At 47.4% G+C, this 22786-nt stretch overlaps 1 protein-coding gene across 7 annotated transcripts in view; it reads right to left on the minus strand.

The window, feature by feature from the left end:
• LAMA2 (laminin subunit alpha 2) overlaps positions 1-22786 on the minus strand; it is a 3858378-nt gene that overhangs the window by 1499933 nt on the left and 2335659 nt on the right. For all 7 annotated transcript variants that reach the window (XM_086927001.1, XM_086926997.1, XM_086927002.1 and 4 more), the window contains one exon: positions 1228-1371. In XM_086927001.1, the coding sequence (XP_086783127.1) occupies positions 1228-1371 (144 nt within the window). The remainder of the gene's footprint in view (positions 1-1227; positions 1372-22786) is intronic.

Below are 22786 nucleotides of genomic sequence, written 5' to 3' on the forward strand. Positions count from 1 at the left end.
ATATCCCTCTTAGCATTTATTGGCTCCGAAAACAAGACTTCATGCATGAGTTTCAATGAAATTTCAACCAAGCCACCAGCTCATTCTCATTTAGCCTGTAGGGGTTTATTCTCGTGGGTGGATGCTTTAACTCATGGAGAAACAAAAAATATATAAAAGTGAACCTGTACTTTGTTACTTTTATTTCCATGTGCAGGAATATAGACGAGTAGCATTTCCATGAGCATTAATATTTATGCATGTGAGAATCTGCCACAGTTTAAGGTACTTTGGAAACTCAAGGCCCTCAGAATTTCAATCAGGAAATACAAGGTCCACAGGAGCACCATGACACCCCCCCCCCCCCCCCCCCCCCAGAGAGCTCCAGGTGGCAAAGCAAGGCTAAAATCTACAGTTGGAACTTTAAGGAGAAAGGAGTTGTCATGAGAATTGAGTCTGATGTTTCTGCTCCTAGAATAGTTTTGGTGTTCACCTGCACCGAATCCAAATCTTCAAATCAGGAAGTTCATATTTCTCCTAAGGCCAACCCAGTTCAGTTTTTTTTATTTTATTAGATTCCACCACCAGGCAGTTTTCGGAAACAGATGAGCGAGTGCTTAATTTGTGCTGGTGGTTCCAAACGTTAGGCTTATGATCTCATTTTTGGGGAACTCGACTGATTGAGCATCGTCTTTTTTTTACCCAGGGCAAAAAAGAGAAAGGCAGCAAAGGGTGAAAGGAGGTTGAAGACAAAGACAGGATACAACTGACAAAGAAAAAGTCCCTATAGTATGTTGGAGGGCAAACATATTATGGTATCAAGACTAGGCAGCCTTGATACCTTCCTTAGTAAAAGTTTGGGCACCTGCACTTTAAAACATTTTTTTAAACAAATTAAGCTATGGTTGCTCTCTTGTTGTAATTTTGGAGGGTAATGATGTAAAGTAAGTCGCTTTATCTCAGCTTGGCAACCAGGGCAACGGATAATGATTGCCTATTTTTTTGTCACAAAAGCATCACATTCCAAAGGGTCTGATTTAATTTACAGTCACAGATATAAATGAAACAGCCACCGTGATAGGTTGCTGGCCATTATCCTGCCCTCTGCTGCGAAATGACAACAGGTGCAGAAGGCCGCTTGATATTTTGCCGCCTCTGAATTAGTCGGTTACCTTTGTCCGTAAGACTAGATACCGCCAGCAGGGAACGCCATTATCACATCACACGCCTCGGGAGCTCTCTACTCACCCACGTGCGGATCAGCCCCTTCGCCTCGCTGCACCGCGTAGTCATCCCAAAGCAGTAACAGCTGCCACAGCCCACGGGGTTGCCCACGCTGAGCCCAAATGTACCAGGCTTACACCTGTCACAATGTGTCCCTTCCACGTTCACCTGCAAGAGAAAAGCGCCTTTTAAGCACGTGCGTCAATGCCTTGCGGAAGTGTCTGGATTAGAAATAAAACATTCAGCATGATATGTGCTATCATATAACACCAGGAAAAATATGAGTACCCTGTTGGAAATGTTGAAAATCCAAGATAACCTGTTGTGACGCACTGCTTAAAGGTGGCCTTTTTATTAAATATATATTCATACAATGTATTACACATAAGCTCGTTTCACCTTGAGTGATGTGAACTATTTTCATAGTTCACCATACTAATTCACCACTAACCTTTTATGGGTTCCTGAGTATCGTGCTACTCGCCGGAAAAGCACTTCGACGCCTCGTCAGGGGTTGTAAGCGCTATATACATACAATTACGATTCAATACAAACAGTACCTTCGCTCTATTCGCGAGGTAAAAAAGCTGTAATTGCTCTACCATTCATGCACACGCCGCACAGCTATGTTTCTCTTGTCCTAACACCTAAGGAAATATTGTCTGTTATATTCATAATGTGTTGTACTCCATTACATACTTTAAATTCATTTCAGAAAATATTTTTTTTGCTGGAACAATTACGTAGAGTTTGACTTTAATATTTTGCGATGCAAATAATGTATTCTGTATCTATCCAGAGCCAGTCGCGGACGGCATGAATTGCGGGTAGGGGGCGGGGCGTGCAGGGATGGGGTGGGGGGTTAATTTATTGCAAATTAAAAAATGTTAAAAACTTGCCTTCGGTACCGGACTCCTGTGTCGCGGTTCCTGCTCTCTGCTCACAGGAAGCAGAAGCAGGCAGGCTCACTCTCTTCCCCTTAGCCAATTACAACGCTGCAATGGTCAGAAGCAGCGGGAGGAAAAAGTGACCGTCTGGATAGGGTATCGTGACTTACTCTAGGCGCTGAAGTAGAGGGCAAAATAGCGCGTAGATTGCGGCACATGAAGGGGGATATTTGTAGCACAATCCCTAAATTTATACAGGCGCCATCTTGGAAAGTGCAGCTAGCGCTTGATTAGTATAAACGCTATAGTAGGAGTGCCGTCAAGGGTGAGTCAAAAGTGTGGAAAAAATACCAATAGTGATGTGTGATGTCCCACAGGGTGTAGCTAAGTCCTGTTAAGGCTACTCTAGGCAGGGGCGGCACTAGGCTCATGGCGGCCCTGGGCAGGAAGCGTAGGTAGGCCCCGGAAGAGGGGGTTCGGGCGGGGCAGATCGCGGAGGCCTGTGAAGAGGGAGGTGGAGGGGTGGTCAGGGTGTTTGGAAGTGGAACAGAGCCGGAGGCTGCCAAAACCCGGCCAGAGGCTGCCACGGAAATATGTATCCATCCTCGGAGGATTATTATATTAAGGATATATATTGGCGTGGTGGCCCCTGAGGTTTGGTGGCCCTGTGCAGGTGCACAGCTTGCACATGCCTAAGGCCGCCCCTGCTCCAGGGGATATTATCGTTGAGCCCGTGTTTGTCAGAAGCCAGACGATAAATCTATCCCTGTTCTATCTTAAACAGGGCTGCTGGGGAAATGGACTGATGAGCTTCCAAAATCACCCAACTCATGTTTTCGCAAGGGTTTCTGGCAGTCTCAAAGTGAGTGTAGAGTTTGGTAGTAACTTTGTGGCATCGAATATTGCTCCTATGTTTACTCATGCGTGTCTTAGCAGCTCTGGTGGTCATGCCCACATACCAGAGATGGCAGGGGAAAGAGAGCAAGTAGATGCAATTGGTGGTGTTATAATTGGAATGTCTTGTCAGTTTCCAAGTAAAGTTATTGGAGAAAGTGATTTCTTTAATAGGTTTGGTCAGTAGGGAAGATGCGCAAGAGCCACAGGGGTAGTGCCCCAGGACTGGTGGGAGATCCCACAGAGCTCTCTGTGTCGGGACTGGTCTGATCCTTGGTCTGGTGTGTATGAATATATCTTTCAGGTTATTGGTTCTCTTGAAAGCAAACCTGGGTGTTGGCAGTAGTAAATCACCAGTATTGAGGATTCCCCAGTGCTTCCGAATGATGTTTCTAATCCTGTTACTTTACTTTACTTTACTTTAAACCATTTTATAACGCGCTCCATTACTGGGGAGTATCCTGGCGCGAAACAAGGGAAAACGAAACAGACATCAAGACTTTAGGGAGTGAAAAAAACATGTCAGCTTGTACTCTTAAAGAGGTGAGTTTTCAGATGTTTTTTGAATGCAGCCACTGTTGGCATGGAACGCAGATGGAAAGGGAGAGCGTTCCAGGCCCGGGCCACAATCACAGAAATCGACTGACCACCAAGTCTGAACCGATTAAAACGTGGAAGAGTCAATTTAAATAGAGTAGAGGATCTCAGGGTACGTGTAGGAACATATCTGACAAATCTCTTTCTCAAGTAGCTGGGGCCTTGATCATGGGTTGCCCGGAAAGCCAGCACCAAAGATTTAAACATAATGCGCTGCTTGACCGGGAGCCAATGAAGCGTGCGCATCTCCACGCGAACGCTCTTCCATCTAGGTATGTTAAAAAGTAGACGGACGGCAGCATTCTGAATAATTTGCAGACGCTGCACTAAATAGGCGGGTATGCCACTAAACAGTGCATTGGCATAGTCCAACCTAGCCAAGATGAGCGCCCTAGCAACCGACTCCCTCGCCTCCCTAGGAAGTAGGGGGAAGAATTTGCGTAGCATTCTCAAGGTGGCGAAGCAGGTGCCTGTCAGCTTCTTAACGTGATGCTCAAATTTCAGGTCCTCCGCAAACCAAATGGCAAGATTTTTGGCAGGTCTCCCCATCTCACTAGGGCCGGGAATGTTAGATGGCCACAGTGAGCTCCTAAACGAAGGGGGGAAGGTACCATAAAAGAGCACCTCTGACTTGTCCTCGTTGCACTTCAGCTGGGCCTCCGTTAGCCAGCGAAAAACAGAGGACAGACACAGGTGGACCGTGGATGTATCCAGATCGGCATCGGGCCAGGTAAACAGCAATTGGGTATCGTCTGCATACCCTATGATCTTAGCCCCAAACTGTTCTGCTAGATAAACCAAGGGAGTGATATAAATGTTGAACAGTAAGGGGCTAAGAGTTGACCCCTGCGGGACACCTGTGCACAGAGGTTTAGGCTGCGAGGCATGGGGAGGCAGCCAGACCTGCTGGGTCCTGTTAGATAGAAAAGAGGACAGCCAGTCCAGGACTACACCCCCAATGCCTATAGCCGACAGTCGGCAGAGGAGGAGGTCATGAGGGACAGTATCGAAGGCAGCAGAGAGGTCCAATAAAATTAGGACCGCTCTGCCACCCCCGTCTAAACAGTCCCGAATAGCCTCAGTCATTTCCACCAAGGCCGTCTCGGTGCTGTAAGCAGCCCTGAAGCCCGATTGAGCGGGATGGAGAGCTTTAGAGGTTTCCACAAAGCTCTCCAGTTGTTGGAATACTACCTTTTCACAAATTTTGGTAAGTGCCGGTAGCAAGGAAATCGGACGATAATTCCCCGGAGTCGCCACATCCAGTCCGGGCTTCTTCAGGAGCGGCAGAAGTTTGGCCCGTTTCCAAACAGAAGGAACAACGCCCGAAGCCAGGGAGAGATTCACTATCTGCGTGGTCTCATCACAGACCAAATCTGCCACCTCCGACAGCACCCGGGCCGGACATGGGTCAGATGGAGAGCCAGATTTTAGGGACTGAAGGAGGGGCAGAACCACCTCTTCCTCAATCTGCGCGAAATTAGTGAGTTGCTGACCCGAATATGGGCAATAGGAAGGTAGTGGGGCGAATGCGGAGCTGTCACTGGGGAGAGCAGCTAGCAGGTCCTGCTGGATCCTTGCTATTTTGGTAGAAAAAAAGGTTGACAGCTCTTCACACCAGTGCGCCGAGGGTACGAGAGAAGCAGCCTCAGCGACAGGTGCAACAAAGCTTTTAACAATGGCAAAGATCTCCCTGCCATTGTTATCTGCCTTGGCAATTCGCCCCACATAATAGTTCCCTTTAGCCACCTTGATTGCAGCATAGTAATCTTTTTGGGCAAATCGTAGGGCAGATTTGGCCTCAGGGCTATATGCACATCTCCACACGCGTTCGAGTTTTTTGCACCCCAGTTTCATTTCCCTCAGGTCAGGGGAAAACCAGGGTTGAGAGGGAGCGCGTCTAGCTCTGGCTAGCGAAGTTTGCTTAGTGGATGCAGCAGCCGCCTGCCGTATCCACTCATTAAACCCGTCAACCACATCGTCCATAATTATCCCCGAGTTTGGACAGGTTTTTTCCAATACCTGTCTAAACAGAGATAGATTAATTTTTTGGGAATAACAGGAAAGAGGTGGAGGACTAAGCTCTTCCATCTCCCACATAAATCGAACCAGTGAATGGTCGGACCAGGTTGTTTTTTCAATGGCCACAGATTGCATAGGGAAATTGGAACACACCAGATCAAGCAGATGGCCGCCCGAATGCGTCGGGGCGGACACCCATTGCTTTAGCTGGGCGAGCTCAAGGATTTCACCTAGCCTGCGAGCGTCCGGAGAGTCAGGGGTATCCATATGAATATTAAGGTCGCCGACCAAAAGAAACTTAGGAAAACCCAGGACTCGCGGCACAATGTATTCTTCCAAGGCGTCCAAGAAGTGAGTGGACTGGCCTGGAGGTCTGTAAATTAAAGAGCCACCCAGGGTAAAATGGGGGGAAGTCACAATGGAGAAGTGAAAGACCTCACCTCCTGCACCCTCAACCGGGGGCTCCGAGGTAAGACTCCATCCTTCCTTAAAAACAACTGCAAGTCCGCCTCCTCTTCCTAGGGGACGGTCAACTCTGGCGATCTTGAACCCCCTGGGGACAGCCAATTCCACAGCAGGAGCGGAGGAGCTGGTCATCCACGTTTCCGTGAGGAACAGCAACTCCAACTGACCGTCCACCAAAAGCTCAAAAATCTCAGCGGTGTGCTTCACCGCCGACCTGGCATTTATCAGACCCGCCCTGATGTTAGTGATCGTATCGTTACGATTTAAACGTGGGGGGGGGAATGGTTGAGGAGAAAAGCCACAGGTAAGGCAGGTATCTAGAGCACATTCGGGACCCGCACGTATGCACGGCAAATCCTTAGCGGGGGGTGCGAGTTTCAAGAGATCATAGCGCGATGTTAGCGTCTGGGGTGAAAGATGTCACGTATGTAAGTGTCTCGGTGGGTTCTTTATGCTTGTATTCCAAAAACATTTTTATTAGCATTTTATTTTGCGTCCTGCAGGCTGCCTGCCAACTGAGCTGAGGTAGGGGTGTGGACAGTCACAGTGATGCTGCAGCACCAGGGAGGGGAGTGGTAGGCACTGCTAAATCTGTATGATGATTTGGTCGGCCCCAGAGGGCCGGTGAAACTATGATGCGCACCTAGCCTTTCTCCACCTAGCTTTGTTGTACAGGCGGGGTGTAGAAACCAACACAGGCTCCCATTCTATGTCTGAGCTCCCAACCGAGGTGCTCAGACCAATCCCAACACTGTTCACATGCTGGGAATTGCATGGTGGGAGGAATAGCAGGGATTGGGAGCTGCTGACAGGGACGCAAGGATCGGTAGGAAGGTGGCCATTGGAGCAGGGAAGTGCGGCTGCTCCTGAAGAAATCATTAAGGAGACCCCACATATTTCCTGGGACTGGCAGCCAGGCTAACTTATTTTCACATGACCCAAAGAAGTGCTGGCACTTTCTGTTTCCGTCACGGCGTCCATTGCAAAAAGCTGCAACTCTGAAGTCCAAATCATAATCAACGAAACAGGCTTGGGACAGGTTTATAAACATCTTGCTGAGAGCAGGGCCAATACCTGGGACCGTGCTATATCTAAGACCAGGAAAATGCAAAGAATAAAAAGAGGCAGCCCAGAGTTTATGCCCAGGCAAGCAGGGTAAAATAATTACTTTATGAAATGTTTTAACACACTTAACATGACCAAGCAGCAGTTCTTGCCCATTGATAAATGAGTGAATCCTGCCACACTTCAGATCTCACCTTTGCTTTGATTTTAACTTCTTTTCTGATGTGGAGGTGGAACTGATCCAGACAGAAACTGATTATCAATTTTCTATGGCACTTGAATATTTCACTACTGTCACTACATTCATACGGTTCTGTCCGTATCTTTCAACTTTTGAACCTCAAGATGCCTTTGGGATACTCATATGTGGGTGCAGAAATCCATTTTTCTACAGATGTCGGCCTCTCCCATAGACAAAAGTGATGAGCACTTGTTAGAATTAACTATTGTGATGCTTTGCCCTCAGAAACCTTCTTTGGATGTAAAGGAGCCCTCTTATTTTAGTCCTACTACATTATTAACTTTGACATCCAAGATTTTGAAATGTATCACATACTCGACTCCGGTGGACTTCAGACCTTGAACATGCAGTTGGAATGTCTTTCTCTCTGTGCTGGAACAAGAATGTTGTAGTTGATGGTGGTGATACAGACACCATCACCCTGCTGGGTGTATCAGCAGCATTGGTCACAGTCAGCCATCCTGTCTTGGCATCGGGAAAAAGTAGTCTGGGGTCTCACGCTAAAGTGAGTGGTTGCCTTTCTCGAGCAGAGGTTTGACAGTATTGCACTTCCTATGTTTCAGTAAACCCCCAAACAAATCATCTCAGGGGTCCTTTAAGGTCCCCCTCTATCTCTTGCCTTATCACAGACACCTAACAACTCTACTGCAAAGTAGTAGTCTTACATTTTTATTTAATTTAGTAATGCACCCATCTTGCCTTAAGTTTACGAAACTAGTGGGAAATTCAACATGGATATCTGGCACCATGTTGACTGCTGATAAGCAGTGAGTGACTGTCAGACTTCTCTTGTTATTTGTCAGGCAGAGATATCACTCATCCAATTAAATTGTTTTTTTGTGTGACTTGGCCTCTTGCCCACTTAAGGATAGATGCCCCATTCTGGTCTCAGTTGTGAGGAATTTCAGCTTATTGTCTCACAACTTTGACTAAAACTTCAGATATCAGCAGTAGGTAAGACTTCAGCTGTTGTTAAGGCATCTTGACTTTCGTTTCCTTACAGTGCAGAGCAGCTTCTGTGAACCTCTCCCTCCACGCACCAAAGAGCCACCTCAGATCAGCTGACCTTTCTCTGGCCACCATTCCACACATCTTCAAGACCAGAACGGGAGGAAGCCCTTCTCGTACCTCGCAGCCAAGGCCTGGAACGACCGCCCTCTTCACCTCCGGAAAACCACCACGCTGCCCCAGTTCAGGAAGGACCTCAAGACCTGGCTCTTTAGATGGTCCCAGCACTTAACAGAGTCACCCCCCCCCCCAGCGCCTTGAGATCCTCGTGGGTGAGTAGTTGGGCCTTACAAAGCTCAGATTCATTGATTGAACCTGTTTATGTTCTCTAGACTTGACAGTGTTTATGATATATTACAACAAAGGGAGAGGTAGGGAGATTCAAGGACACTCTCTCAGTCCCCGGTTAAATGCACTTAAACAAAAAAAGAGAGGTCAGGTCAGTCTTAGAACTGCCACAAAACTGGAGCAAAGTTTGGAAGAGTCACACACTCACTCAAGTTGAGTAGGAAGGCCCTCACACACCGACCTAGTCAGTGTCATGCTTCATCACTGGGCCCCACCAAAGAGGCCGAGGCCTCGTCGGGGTCCGGTTTTGAGGTGATACGAAGGTTCAGAGCGGGCTGCGAGCGCTGAGGGCGATGTGCCAGGTGCGCTCCAACCCTCCTCCCGAGACCCATGGTGCAAGTAGCGCCCTGTTTTAAAGTGCTGAGACACTCCTGAATTTGGAGTTCTTTTTCTTTAGAATGAGCGATCTGCTCTTCTAATTTTTTAAGCACTTTTTTCACCTTTTTTATTTTTCACTTTCACGCCCCCAGGTTAGGGTGGACGATTAGAGAGTCCATACCGCCGGGTATAGTCCTGATGAATGCCTTGGTAAACTGAAACCACCCGTATGGCAGAAACATGTTGACTGACTTATTGTATTTAGCTGAATTTAACCAATCCTAAAACCTTGGCATGTAAATTCAGACACATAAATACCCTTCACCTGTGTCTTAGGGATCACTCATTAAAATAATTTTTTCTTGATACCCTCTTAGGCACTTTTAATTGTAGTAATTTTCACGTCACGCCCTTTCCACACAACCAGCTCCGCAGTCTTTCTGGCGTCGCAGCACACCAAAGAGGCACTCGGCCTCTTTGGTGGGGCCCAGTGATGAAGCATGACACTGACTAGGTCGGTGTGTGAGGGCCTTCCTACTCAACTTGAGTGAGTGTGTGACTCTTCCAAACTTTGCTCCAGTTTTGTGGCAGTTCTAAGACTGACCTGACCTCTCTTTTTTTGTTTAAGAGTGTTTATGATATACCATATGATTACGAACAAGAACATCGTAAGCCTAGAGTACAGCAACATGGTTACTCCTCAGATCCTCAGTTTGATGTAGATGTTTTCCTTGTGTACACAGGTTCAAGTGTGACAGAGGATGCCCTTTTAATCCCGCTGTGCACCATGCTGTCAGTGGCTATGGAGAATTTTCATGTGGCATTAGCTCCATTTATATCAGGCCCAGCAGGCTCTCAGGTTTATACCATTCAAGTTCCTGTTTTGGTCCTCCATGCCTGGCTTGTAAATAAGGCGGACGGCTAGTTGGTGTACTGAAGAACTCGTTCCAGAGTTACTGGCATACATGCGTGGCATTAACACTTAAAAACCTGGCTTTTTAATGTCAACTAGTAATCTGTGTCTGCTGCCCTCTGTCCCCACTCACCATAGCACTAACATGCACACTTTCGGTGAACAAGTACAATACAAAATCCCGATCTAATAGAAGAGAGTGACACTTAGGTACAAACAGTAGGCGAAGTGGGCCTCATAATTTGTCCTTTTCTTCACAAACAGAAAGGACTTAAGGTACCAAGGCATATTGCTGGCATGGCACCACCAAAGATTGAGCAAGGCTCAGCCGTTGTGGATGGGTTTAGAGTCACAACTAAGGAATCAGGCAATGACAGTACTAATAAGCTGATGGAATATATTAAGATTCAGTATTTGATATTGAGAGGCATTGGAGAAGAAGGCATTAGCACTCATAAACAGATGAAACCCCAAATTGCTGACACAAATTATATTTGAGTACATTTATGAAACCGTCAAGCTATAGGAAAGCACCAGATTAAACAAAAGGAATAAGGACATACCTTCGGAAAATGTCTACAAATACCCACAAATAAGAATTTGTTGCTCAACAAATCTTGAAGGGCACAAGACGACTGTTACTGTCACAATTTGGTGGGAGCACTTGCATCTGCTTAACAAAGACAAGATATATATCCCAGGACTGCCCAGCCTCCTGGGGTCTTGTGTGAAATAGCTTTGAGCCGGAGTTCTTAATCACTGCTAAATCAATTAGATCTATGTGGTTGGAAGCAATATGGAGGCATTGCGATGTGGAAAATCTCTGTGACATTCTATTGTGGTATGGTTGAATGTGGCCATCACATCATTCTTTGGTATGTGGGGCTGTAGTGCACTGATGCTACTGGGTGATGCTACACAATCTTTACTACAACTCTGCTCACACACACTCTGCTCACAAGCATATCAGAAGTTTGCCGCCATCTTAACAGAAACTTAAAAGTGGGACCATGTATCCCACATCACTGCACTGCCTCAACATAAAACAGAGGATCCATGCGAAACCCTCTGTTTGGTCCACAGGGAAATGAGTGAGGTTGTGAGTACGTATTTGTAGTTCGGAAATTGAGCATTGACAACTGCCACCACCAGTTTTGTTAATGTTCCTTAAATGTCCACAGTTCAAAATGGAAAGCAGGTGTAAAGAGAACACTTGGTAAAAAAAAAGACATGAAGCACATCAGTGGTAAGACGGAGGAAACTGTCTTTGTAGTAACTAGAAAAAAAGCTATTTCAAGAAATGTAATTTGGTAGTGTCAGTCAAAATAGAGGGTTGATGCATCTATGTTCCCACAGTAATAAGTGCCATTGAGAGAGCGCAAACTGAACGAATTGTAGCAGTGCATCACACTTACACGTAGTACGCACTATCATGAAGAGAAATGCCATGAGTGCTAACATTATATTCACTTATATTCCGAAATGTGTAGTTAATCCAGAGATTTATGTAGAAGTGGAACTAATGCAGAAATGTATACACATGTATAACCTTATTAGACGTGATTAATCCTGAACCCATGTCGTGTGGCTGCTAAATTGAAAGAATGACATGCTGTAAGCACAGAACGGAGTAGGCCTCAGGGCCAGAGCAGAAAGGGTTTGGGAAAGGTATTCCTTTTTCACGACGTGGGTTGCACTAAATGATATTTAGTAGTTAGGTATGTAATAGGTTTATATTATATAGATGTGTTTATATAATCATAAAGCAGACTATTAACATGATGTTGATTAATGAAGGATTTGAAGAATATAATCACTATGAGAAATGTTGTAGGCCTGAAATGTTTAGCCATGTTTGATTTACACGTATTAGTATGAGCCAAGTGCGCCGAGACGAAATGTTGCAAACTTCTGTTAGAAGTTTATGAGAATTGGGATCCTGGCTGCGGATGTCTGTCTACAAATGGAAAGGGGGATCCAATTATATGCGGAATGAATAGAAGGTTGTTCAGGGAAATGAACCAGACCTGGAGGAGGGTTTAGGAATGTTTGAGGGGTATCAGCGGGCCGGAGAAGAGTCTGAGAAGCAAGGTCAACTCTAACGCACGAGGCCTCAATGAAGAAACCCATGGAAAAAGCCAGAAGCTACATCACGAGAGGGGCGTCTCTCGAGGGGCGTCTCAAATGAGATTGTGTTTTTGTATTAGGGACAGCACCCCTGGGTGGAGTTAGAGCAGACGCCTGAGGACCCTTTAGAGAGCGGATGGGTAGGCAGAGAGGGGTCATGACCGGCGATTATAGGTTTTCATCTAGAGACTAAGAGTGGGTGATCTCCCTAGGGAGTCATTCACCGCTGACACCTTTTGGTAGGTTGGGATTCTGTTAAGTAGGGATACCATCCAGAGCAGGGTAGGGACAGCCTAACCTGACCTTTTACTCCGCCTGTAAATGATTGAGAGATCACAATATGTGTCCATGCTGGCAGCTCTATTAATATTGGAGCTAGTTTTGGTAGTTTTCTTTGCTCGTCTGAGGGTTTTCAGAGAGCACATGTATGTAATCGTACCCATGTATCTGGTGAATATTATGCTGAGATGCTTGTACTTACAACTTACCCTTACTTTATAATAAATCCTTGAAAGCTAGAAGTTGTTTGTGGTTCTTCCGAGCGGAGTCCATTATTGATTGAACTAACCTGGTAAGAGATGCACCTTCTTTCCTCAAAGACAGGCAACAAAGGTTCAGTCGACCAGAACGGGGTTTAGATCAAAGGTGATAAGATAGCGATCAAAATCCCGCCCCAGCAGTTGGTAGCTATAGAGGATGGTTGTCTTCTTGAGGAAGGTGACCTAGGCCAGGTTAGATTACCCCAAGGTCCCTAGAGATCGATGATCGGAAGAACCGCCCGCCGAAGAAGGTCCGGATGACGTAAGACAGAAAAGCAGCAGTATCGGTCGAGAGTGAGTATAAAGGGTCATGCGTGGTAGATTGCGGTGTTTTTGTGCTGTACCTATGTTGTAATGTCTGGCGGAGTTGAATGCCTGTAGAGTGATTGTGGAACAGGTTGTGAGCACGCGCAACCGGTGAAAATCTTAAGTTCAAGGCGAGCTTAAGTGGTTCGGGTGTATCGGACATCCAGAGTAATTGTCAAACCAGAGTGAAGGGGGTCATGAGGTACCATTGATCGCCCGCAGGACCGTGATAGGGGGAACGTAAGAGTGAGTGTGTGAGTAACGGACGCTGGTCGGAAGTTACTGTGTGTAAGCAACCTATCAGAGAGACGGAGGACGTTTCGTCAATTGGTATGACAATTACAGATAGACTGTGGACGTACAGTCAAGAGAAGTGACGGCTTGGTCGGAAGTAGTCATTCTTTTCGGCGTATGAATGGGACGCATGCATGACCGGGAGACGAGTTGAGAAAGGAGGGGTGCTGCTGCAAAGAGGAGACGAGTGACGTCAGGAAGTGCCGCGCTGGGATTGGCCGGCCGGAGCAAGACCGCGCTGTGATAGGCCAGCTAGCAAAGCCGCGCTAGGATTGGTGGATCGTCATCAGGAAGTAAACAGAATAGTGAGGCTGGAAATTGTGCGTATAATCATGAAGTGTTTTAAATGGTTAAGAGCGGTGTTTAAAAGAGAGAGGCGGAGATCTTATGAAGGGGAAGAAGCCCCGCCGGAGGGTACGCCGGCTTATTATATGGCGGCAAATGTTGGGCTCCATACGATAATGTGGATATCAGAATGGAGTAAGATTACCGAGGGAAATGAGGAACTGACGTTTCCAAAGTATGGGACGTTCAGATTAGAGGTGCTACATAGATTGAAAGCAGTCATGACCTCAATAAGACCCATGCCTAGACCAACCCAGTTTGAAGCTCTCAATGCATGGATTAGGGCAGCGCACGAGAGGAACCTGAATAGACGACAAGAAAGGGTGAAACGATCGGTAAGAGCAGTGCAGGATGCCAAATGGGATGCGGATGCTAAAAGATGGAGAGTGCATAACATTGAAGTAAATAAACTGTACCCAGTGTTAGAAATGCCAGAGAACAAAAGTCCATTAGAAGAAGATGAAGAGAGCGAGACAGATGACAGCCTGATAAATAGGTTACTGACAGATAGGCCACCCCCGTATCACAAGGAAACAAGAAAAGACGGGACAGAGGAGGAGGGGGGGGGCAGAATAGGGGAGAATGGACCGCTTCCCAGTACTGATTGGGATCCCACTGCAAAGAAGGACCTGCCCCAACCTAGTCCGGTGCAGCAGGTGGTCGGAAGGTTTGTGGTACAACGGCCGGAAACGGAGTGTGCCACATCTTACGCACTACCAGATGCCCTGCAAGTACCTGTTACTATAGGCCCTATAGTATCGATTTATGACCCAGAAAGAGCTAGAAGGGAGGAACAGGTATGGAGGGACAGGGAAAGAGCAGGGATGGCAAGGAGGAACGATACGATTAACTCCCCAAGTCAGTTGCCAAGACCGAGAGAGTGGAGCACCCCAGTAAATACGGCAGGTGATCAGACAGGAGATCCGGGGGGCCCTAGATGGCCGGAGGATCTGAGGGGATCAGGACGAAAATCCTTCCAGGAGCTAAGTGAGTACATGAGGAAGTGGGATGAGGCCGTAGAGGCTCACAAGAGCATCTTAACAGCGGAAGCTGGTAGGGAAAGCCAGGACAGTAGGACCCAGACCCACTGTGGGGCTGGTGAAAGCAGTCCAGAGTGGGACGGGAAGGAACAGGACAGGAGAGGGGACACTTGCCCTAGCAGAATAAGAGGGAGGTCAGACCTGGAAAACAGGGGCCCCGAGTGTGGGGGGGTGTCTCGCGCAATACACAGTGAAGGAGACCGGAGGACGCAGGAGTATAGAAACAGTTTCAAGTGCACCCACTATGTGTCTGGGAATAGTGGACAGAACGGGAGTTGCGAGAAGTCTCGCCAAGATCCCTGTGATTACGGACAGGAACGCTGTCCAGGGGATATGGGGAACCGGGAAGGATCTTACCAGATACTGAGTGACACTAGACTACGAGAGAATGAGGGCAGGGTAGAGAACCACGGTGAACCTTGCCATGAAGGAAGGGGAGCCAAGGAGAATGGACAAAATGGGATAGGGGGAAACAGGCCTGTGTTTCATCACCTCCCCAGGCAGGATGGCCGAGCGTGGGATTTAGAGAGATGGGAGGAAGGTAGGGCTCTCTTTAACTCTCCGGAGCCCAAGCGTAGGGCTCGGAGTTGGGATGGCAGAGAGGCCAGTGAACCCCCTTCAAAAGACATATTGCGAGCAGAGATAAAAGCCAAGAGACTCGATGTCGCCAGCTTAAAGTCAGATCTGGATGACATGGTGGATGGTATCTTGCCCCTAGAAAGAATGGAGATGTATGAGCAGGATGAAATACTGTTCATGGCAAAGGACATCACCCGGAAGGCGAGAGCGATCCATGAGAAATTAGTTGAACTAGCAGGCAAATATATGGTGGACCTGTCACGGACTAAAGCGTTACAGGGTAACCACAGGCTACATTACTCAGATCGAGACTTGGATGAGAGAAGAACAATAGGATTGAAAACACACATAAGGGAACTGATCACGGGAATAAGAACGTGGAGGGCACTGGATAAGTGGGAGGAAAGGTGGTCCAAGAAGGGGACCGTCAGGAGAAGCATGCTTGGTATGACACCAGGAGGATTACAAAGAGTAGAGGCATACCCTTTGCGTGAGGTTGCAAATGGGAACTATGTGCATGTGCCATGGAGTAGGGGGGACTTAGCAGCCTTTACCAACTCTTTCCCAAAATTAAGGGAGAACCCCGTTGAGTGGTATAAGCAAGTGGAGAGGTTCGTGAAAATCTCCAAGGTACTGTGGATAGATCTGAATACACTATTTGATATAGTGGTACCGGGAGATCTGTGGACCGCATGTAAGGTTAGCGCCGAGTGGCCCACAGCAGAACCAGAAAGGGATGCAAAGACTAATGGGCCGTCCGAGACAGTAATGGTAAAATACGAGAGAGTGATGACTTGGCTGAAAGACAAGGTGCCAATGCAGGACATAGATTGGGTCAAAATAGATCGAACTAGACAGGAACCCAAGGAGACTGTTCATGAATTTTACGAGAGATTGCTGAAAGCGTTTAAACAATATAGTGGGTTGGATGTAATGGACCCGAAAGACATTGGGCAGTTCGTGTCTAAGTTTGTCCTGGGTCTAAGACCGGATATTAGCTTAATGATTCAGCAACACTTAATTTGTTGGCAAAACAAACCTTTAGATGAAATCTTGAGATATGCCAGGTACTGCTGTGATGAGATAGATTCGAAGGCAAAGAAGTTAAAAGAAAAACTGATGGTGGTGCAGATGCAGGTTGCGGGTAAGGGTGGACAGCAGCAACAGCAACAGGGAACGGGAACTGGGGGTAAGAAACAGTATAGCCAGAACAAGGGCAATGAGGAGAACTCCACCTTTAGACCAAGGGTGGATATAGCCGCATTAAAGAAAACGACTCGGTGCCACCAGTGTAACGAGGTGGGGCATTGGAAACGCGAGTGTCCCTACAACGTTGAAATTGGGGAACAGGAGATAGAGGAGGAAGAGGTTCAGAGAACTCCAGCGAGAGGGGTTATACCCTACCAAGGAAAGGTGCTCAAAGGGGGGACTCCACCTCCGCGAGCCCAGTTCCCCCAGCCACCCAGAGTAGGGACCATGGGTAAGACATATAGACAGATGCCCCTGTTTGTAGGAGGAGAGGAATGCTATTACATTGATCCGCTAACAGGACAGAGAGTAGAAAGAGAAGACTGCACCCTCGGGGCAGCCTTAGATGTGGACCAAAGGGGACCCTACGTAGAGGCAGAAGTGGCAGGGTGCCCCACGACCTTCCTAGTGGACACAGGAGCCACTCGATCCACGATAAGATCAGCCGCAGTTCCAGGCCTGCCCATGTCTGGAGAGACTATACAAGTGGTGGGGGTCGCAAACAGGAGAATGACTAGCCAATTGACAGAACCAGTGCAGGTGAAAATAGGGAAATACAGCGATGAGCATCAGTTTGTGGTTTGCGATTCTAGTCCTGTATGTCTGTTAGGAAGAGACCTTTTGTGTAAATTGAATTGCACAATATATTGTACACCTCAAGGAGTGGAGGTGTTGACCAATGATGACGATGCGGACTTCAAAGTCGCAAATTCCAGAATATGTGTGGAGCTGTATCCCACTTTGACCGTGGATGAGCTCCCATGGGATCTGAGAGAGACCGTAGCACCAGAAGTGTGGGATTTCACTGGGGAAGAGATCGGACTGGTCAAGGGAGTAGACCCAGTGAAAATAGTAGTGAAACCGCACGCTGAGTTTCCAAGAACACCCCAATATAAATTGACTCCAGAAACGATTGCAGGCATAAAACCAGTGATCGAGTCCATGATTAAGCAGGGAATACTGAAGGAAATCGTGGGTAGTCCATGTAACTCCCCGATTATGGGCTTGCAGAAACCAAATGGGAAATTCCGAATAGTGCAGGACCTCCGAAAGATTAATAACATAGTTGTCTCATGTTGTCCAGTGGTACCGAATCCATCCGTGATATTGTTTCAGATACCGTTCCAAGCTGAGTGGTTCACTGTGATTGATCTTTGTCAGGCTTTCTTTTCGATCCCATTGGATGAGGATAGCCATTTCCTTTTCGCTTTTAAGCTGGAAAATCGCGTATTAACATGGTGTCGTATCCCCCAGGGGTATACAGAAAGCCCATCGATCTTTAACCAGCTATTGAAGAAGAATCTTGAAAGTCTGGTACTGCCCCAGAAGTCAGTTCTGGTCCAGTACATAGACGATCTCCTTGTGGCGTCAGAGACAGAGGAAGCGTGCAGGGAGGATTCCATTGCTTTGCTAAATCACCTAGCTGTAAATGGGCACAAGGTGTCCCCGGGAAAATTGCAGTACTGCTTGACAGAAGTGCAGTACTTGGGGCACAGAATAGAGAAGGGTAAACGAAAGGTGTCACCAGACAGAATAGAGGCGATCATGAAAATGAATGCGCCAAAGACACAGAGAGAAGTCAGGATGTTTCTAGGGATGGTGGGTTATTGCCGACAGTGGATCGCAAACTTTTCACTGAAAGCAAAACCCTTGCAGAAACTGACGCACAAGGAGGTGAGTGATCCGGTACCATGGGACAAAGACTGTTTGATGGCGTTCCTGCAGCTGAGAGAGGACCTGTGTCGTGCTCCTGCTCTGGGAATGCCTGATTACGATAAACCATTCTTGCTTTATTGTTGTGAGAGAGAGGGTTGTGCGTTATCTGTGTTGGTCCAAATCCACGGGAATGCCCGTAGACCAGTTGCCTATTTCTCGGCTACGTTAGACCCAGTAGCCGCAGCGTTGCCCGGATGTCTCAAATCCGTTGCTGCAACAGGTGTCAGTATCGAGCGTTGCGAGAACATCGTGATGGGGCACCCGTTAGAGGTGTACGTGCCCCACTCGGTTGAACTGTTGATGACCAGGACCAAAACACAGCATCTGACCAACAGCAGGCTCACGCGCTATGAGCAAGTCATTCTTGCTGCAGAGAACGTGACCCTCAAGAGATGCTCTGTTTTGAACCCTGCTACCTTGATGCCTCTCCCAAGTGATATCGATGATGATGAATGTACAGACCATGATTGCCTCGATGTGACTGAACTATGCACCAAACCGAGACCCGACATCGTGGATGAGCCACTGACTGACCCCGATGAAATTTTCTTTGTTGATGGCTCATGTGTAAGAGACGAAGTTGGGCAGTTGAGAGCAGCTTACGCTGTTTGTACGATTTCTGGAATTGTGGAAGCTGGATGCCTGGAAGGAGTACACTCCGCTCAGGTGGCCGAGATTATTGCATTAACGCGTGCCTGCCTGGCAAGCAACCAAATTCGAGTCACCATATACACCGACAGCCAATACGGTTACGGGGTAGTTCATGATTACGGGCAGTTATGGTCTCAGAGAGGTTACATGACGTCTTCAGGCTCTCCCATTCGAAATGGAGAGTTTGTGCGTCTACTGCTAGAAGCTTTGCAATGTCCAGCAGGGATTGCAGTCGTGAAGTGCACCGCTCATACTCGAAATATGGACTTCGTGTCACAAGGCAATAGATATGCCGACGAAGTTGCGAGGTACTGCGCGGAGCAGGGATACTCTTTCACCGAGGTGGAAGTGGGTGGAATAAATGTAAGAACTGAATTAGCCATGATATTGGAAACTGTCGACACTTGGGATGAGTTGAAGTGCATGCAAGATAACGCACCCGAGGTTGAAAAGCAGACATGGGAAAAGGCAGGATGTGTGGTGGGTGAGGCTCACTTCTGGGTCTCGGCAGATGGAAGGGCAGTGTTACCCAATGAGCTGGTGAGCCCAATGGCTAGACAGATCCATGGTCCAGTACACTTAGGGAGAGACGCCATGCTGAGGGTATTCAGGCAGACCTGGTATAACCCTAAGTTTAGAGTAGCAGCCGAAGCAGTGTGCCAACGTTGTGTGACCTGTCAGCAGCTGAATGTAGGGAAGAAAACACCAGTTGCACTGAGCCACATAGGGAGGTCTGGAGGTCCATTCAATAGGATGCAGTTAGATTTTATTGAATTGCCAAGGTGCAACCGCCTACGTTATATTTTGGTGGTTGTTTGCGTATTTTCCAGATGGGTCGAGGCATACCCTACACGTAGGTGTGACACCCTCACAGTAGCCAAGTTACTTCTCAGGGAACTCATCCCTAGGTTCGGGGTGCCGGCCTCTTTGGAATCAGATAGGGGGACGCATTTCAACAGCGAGCTTGTGAAGATGATTTGTGCAGCCCTGAATATAGACCAGAAATTGCATTGTAGTTACCGACCAGAAGCATCAGGAATCGTGGAGCAGATAAATAGCACCATAAAAGCTCGAATTGCTAAGATGTGTTCATCAACGTCCCTGAGTTGGCCTGATGCGCTGCCATTGGTCCTTATGAGCCTCCGTAGTACCCCAGACAGAAGAACGGGATTGTCACCACACGAGGTGTTAATGGGGAGAGCAATGAGGCTGCCATCTGTACCAACTGCTGCATTGTTAAACATCACAGATGATATGATCCTGGACTATTGTAAGGGGCTGTCTGACGCCATTCATTCTGTGTCCCTTCAGGTGCAGGCTGCCGAAGTTCCGTCGTGCCAGGAGCCGTGCCATGACCTGTATCCTGAAGACTGGGTGCTTGTGCGAAAGCACGTGAGAAGAAGCTGCCTGGATGTTCGCTGGAGGGGACCCTACCAGATCATCCTGATCACGAACACCGCAGTGAAGGTGGGAGGCCTGCCCAATTGGATCCACGCGTCACATACGCGGAGGGTTCCAGCACCTCTGGAAGAAACAGCTCCTCTCTCGGATAGAAGTCCAGCTGTGGACCGAGAAGCCATAGAGGGGGCTAGCCAAGCTGTAGAGGTGCCTGAAGAAGCAGGGAACGAGTCTGACCAAGCTGAGGACGGTCAGTACAACAGCAGAACAGACGACGCTACTGAAGGAGAAAGTAGCTGGGAGACCGAATCAGAGACCGACCAGTCTGAAAGGGAGCGTGAACAGACCAGAAGGAGAAGGAGCAGAAGGGTACGTGGAGAAGCTACTTGGCCACAAAGACGGAGTTCTAGCCTGAGGTCAACTCCAGAGAGAACCCTTGCTCCGGTAACGGAAGACTCAGACCAGGAAGAAGGTGCGCAGGGCTCTGAAGCACCAGATCTAAGAAGGTCAAGAAGAGTACGTGTGCCTAGCAGAAGATACGCCACTCCTGAGTGGACATATCTGGCGACAAATGTCTTTGGAACGGGAGACAGGGAGGATACGAGCGGTGGTGGTGTCCAGTTCTGAGCCCATCATCACAGTGGAAGTACAGCTGTTAGTACCCGGAGTCGAAACAGAAGGGTCACTAACTTTCACACTCCCCAGCCCTCCCCGCCTCAGCAAGTTAAAGCACATGTTTTTCACAGAATTGCAATTCCCTGACTTTGGAACAAAGATAACAAGCCATGAAGAGCACACTCTTCGCCTGGAAATATTGAACTATGCCGTTCAAGCCGCAGGCCCAAGCCTGATTGTGGATGCTTAAAGACTCTTTGTAAATAAAGAAGAAAAGGAAGATTACCTAGCGCCTAGGAAGCAGAAATTCTTAGGGACCTTCCCATAAGTTGACGGAGAAGGGCTAGGGTTGTCTGTGTTGAAGCTTTTAAAGACTTTTGCAAAGGAGTTGCCAGCTCCCAGTTGTGGGGTTCGAAAGACTGAAAGAACAAAAGAGACTGTAAAGGGACGAGAAGAAAAGAGCTTTGTGTTGAAATAAGAAAGAGAATCCTACCGTCTGACAAGATGGAAGCAGGCACCCCGAGTCATAGGGCCAAATGTATAATAGGCACACTAATTGTAGGAGTGATACTTCTAATAGCTTTAGTCGTAACAGTTTCATATGTAGTGGGACATGAGGGGGAAGCAAGGGTACCAGATGAGACGTCTGTGGTGACACCAAAACCCACTGTTGCTGGTGAGAAAGGAGAAAGTATACAGGAAAAGGCGTTATTAGCAGCAGAAGCCCGCAGATTACATATGGATGAGTCCCAAGGTGACTTTAGGTCAAACGCTTATGCTAAACTTCTGTACGAATACGTGGATGCCATGGAGGTTAAGGACTGCTATGTCTGCATGCAGTTGCCGGCGTCTGTAGATGAAGGCATTAGATACCATCACCTCCCGCTGACATATGGCATTACATGTAGCTTGTTGCTTAGTATATTTTATGGGAGAGATAGTTTTGAATACTATTTCTCCAATTATGATTCAGTGTTACCAGAAGTCCCAAATTACAAGCAAATGAATAAATGGGACTACTGGAAGAGTGAAGACAGATTGGCCAAGTTTTTCATTCCTTGGATTACCTTAGATACTTCACATGCCCGCAGAAATAATTTGACATGCAAGGTGTCAGAGGTCGAGAAAAAGTTTATAGGGCAGGTGGATGATCGATACAGAAGGCAGAAGATTTTGAAAAAATCAGGACAATGGAAAACAGATTGGACCGAGGAAGAGAAGGCACACAAGAGAAGGGGTAGTAGTGGTCCAATAGCTTTGGATAAAGCGCAGAGAGGAAAGTTATGTCTTCACAGAGCCAAAACGTATTATGAGAATGTATACGTAGGAGAAGTCAGTTGTGAACATGCTTTCAATTTAGAATATTATACCAAGGATTTCTTGAAAGGAATGCAAGTAATTCCAAATGTGTATTTTGTGTGTGGAAGAAATGCTTACGTGAGACTGCCTGACAACTGGTATGGCTCATGTTATTTGGCAATTATCTTCCCCAAAATATACCATGCCCAAGACTTAGAGATCATCGAGGGCAAGGCTTCAGTAAGGGGGAGAAGAGACCTGGGAGATGCGGAAATGGTTGGAGATGTATTTGGAGCCGTATTTCCTCTTTTAGGACTGATCCTCAATGATGTCAAAATTAGACGACTGGCAACAGTCGTGGATAGGTTGTCTGCTAGCACTGCAAGGTCCTTAATGCTGGTGGAAGGAGAGATGCAATCGATAAGGGCCATGGTACTCCAAAACCGTCTTGCATTAGACGTCCTGCTAGCAAAGGAGGGCGGAGTCTGTAAGGCTTTGAAGGTCCAGGAATGTTGTACCTACATTCCAGACAATTCAAAGCCCCTGGAGAAAGTTATCATGAATATAACTAATATCCACAAGGAGATCGAAGACCTAAGTAGAGAAAATGTTTGGGAAAAGGTGGGCCATGGAATGGGTGCCGTTGGAGGTTGGTTCGCCAACTTGGGAAA

Source organism: Lissotriton vulgaris, chromosome 6, assembly GCF_964263255.1.
Source record: "Lissotriton vulgaris chromosome 6, aLisVul1.2, whole genome shotgun sequence".
In the NCBI taxonomy this organism is placed as follows: Eukaryota; Metazoa; Chordata; class Amphibia; order Caudata; family Salamandridae; genus Lissotriton; species Lissotriton vulgaris.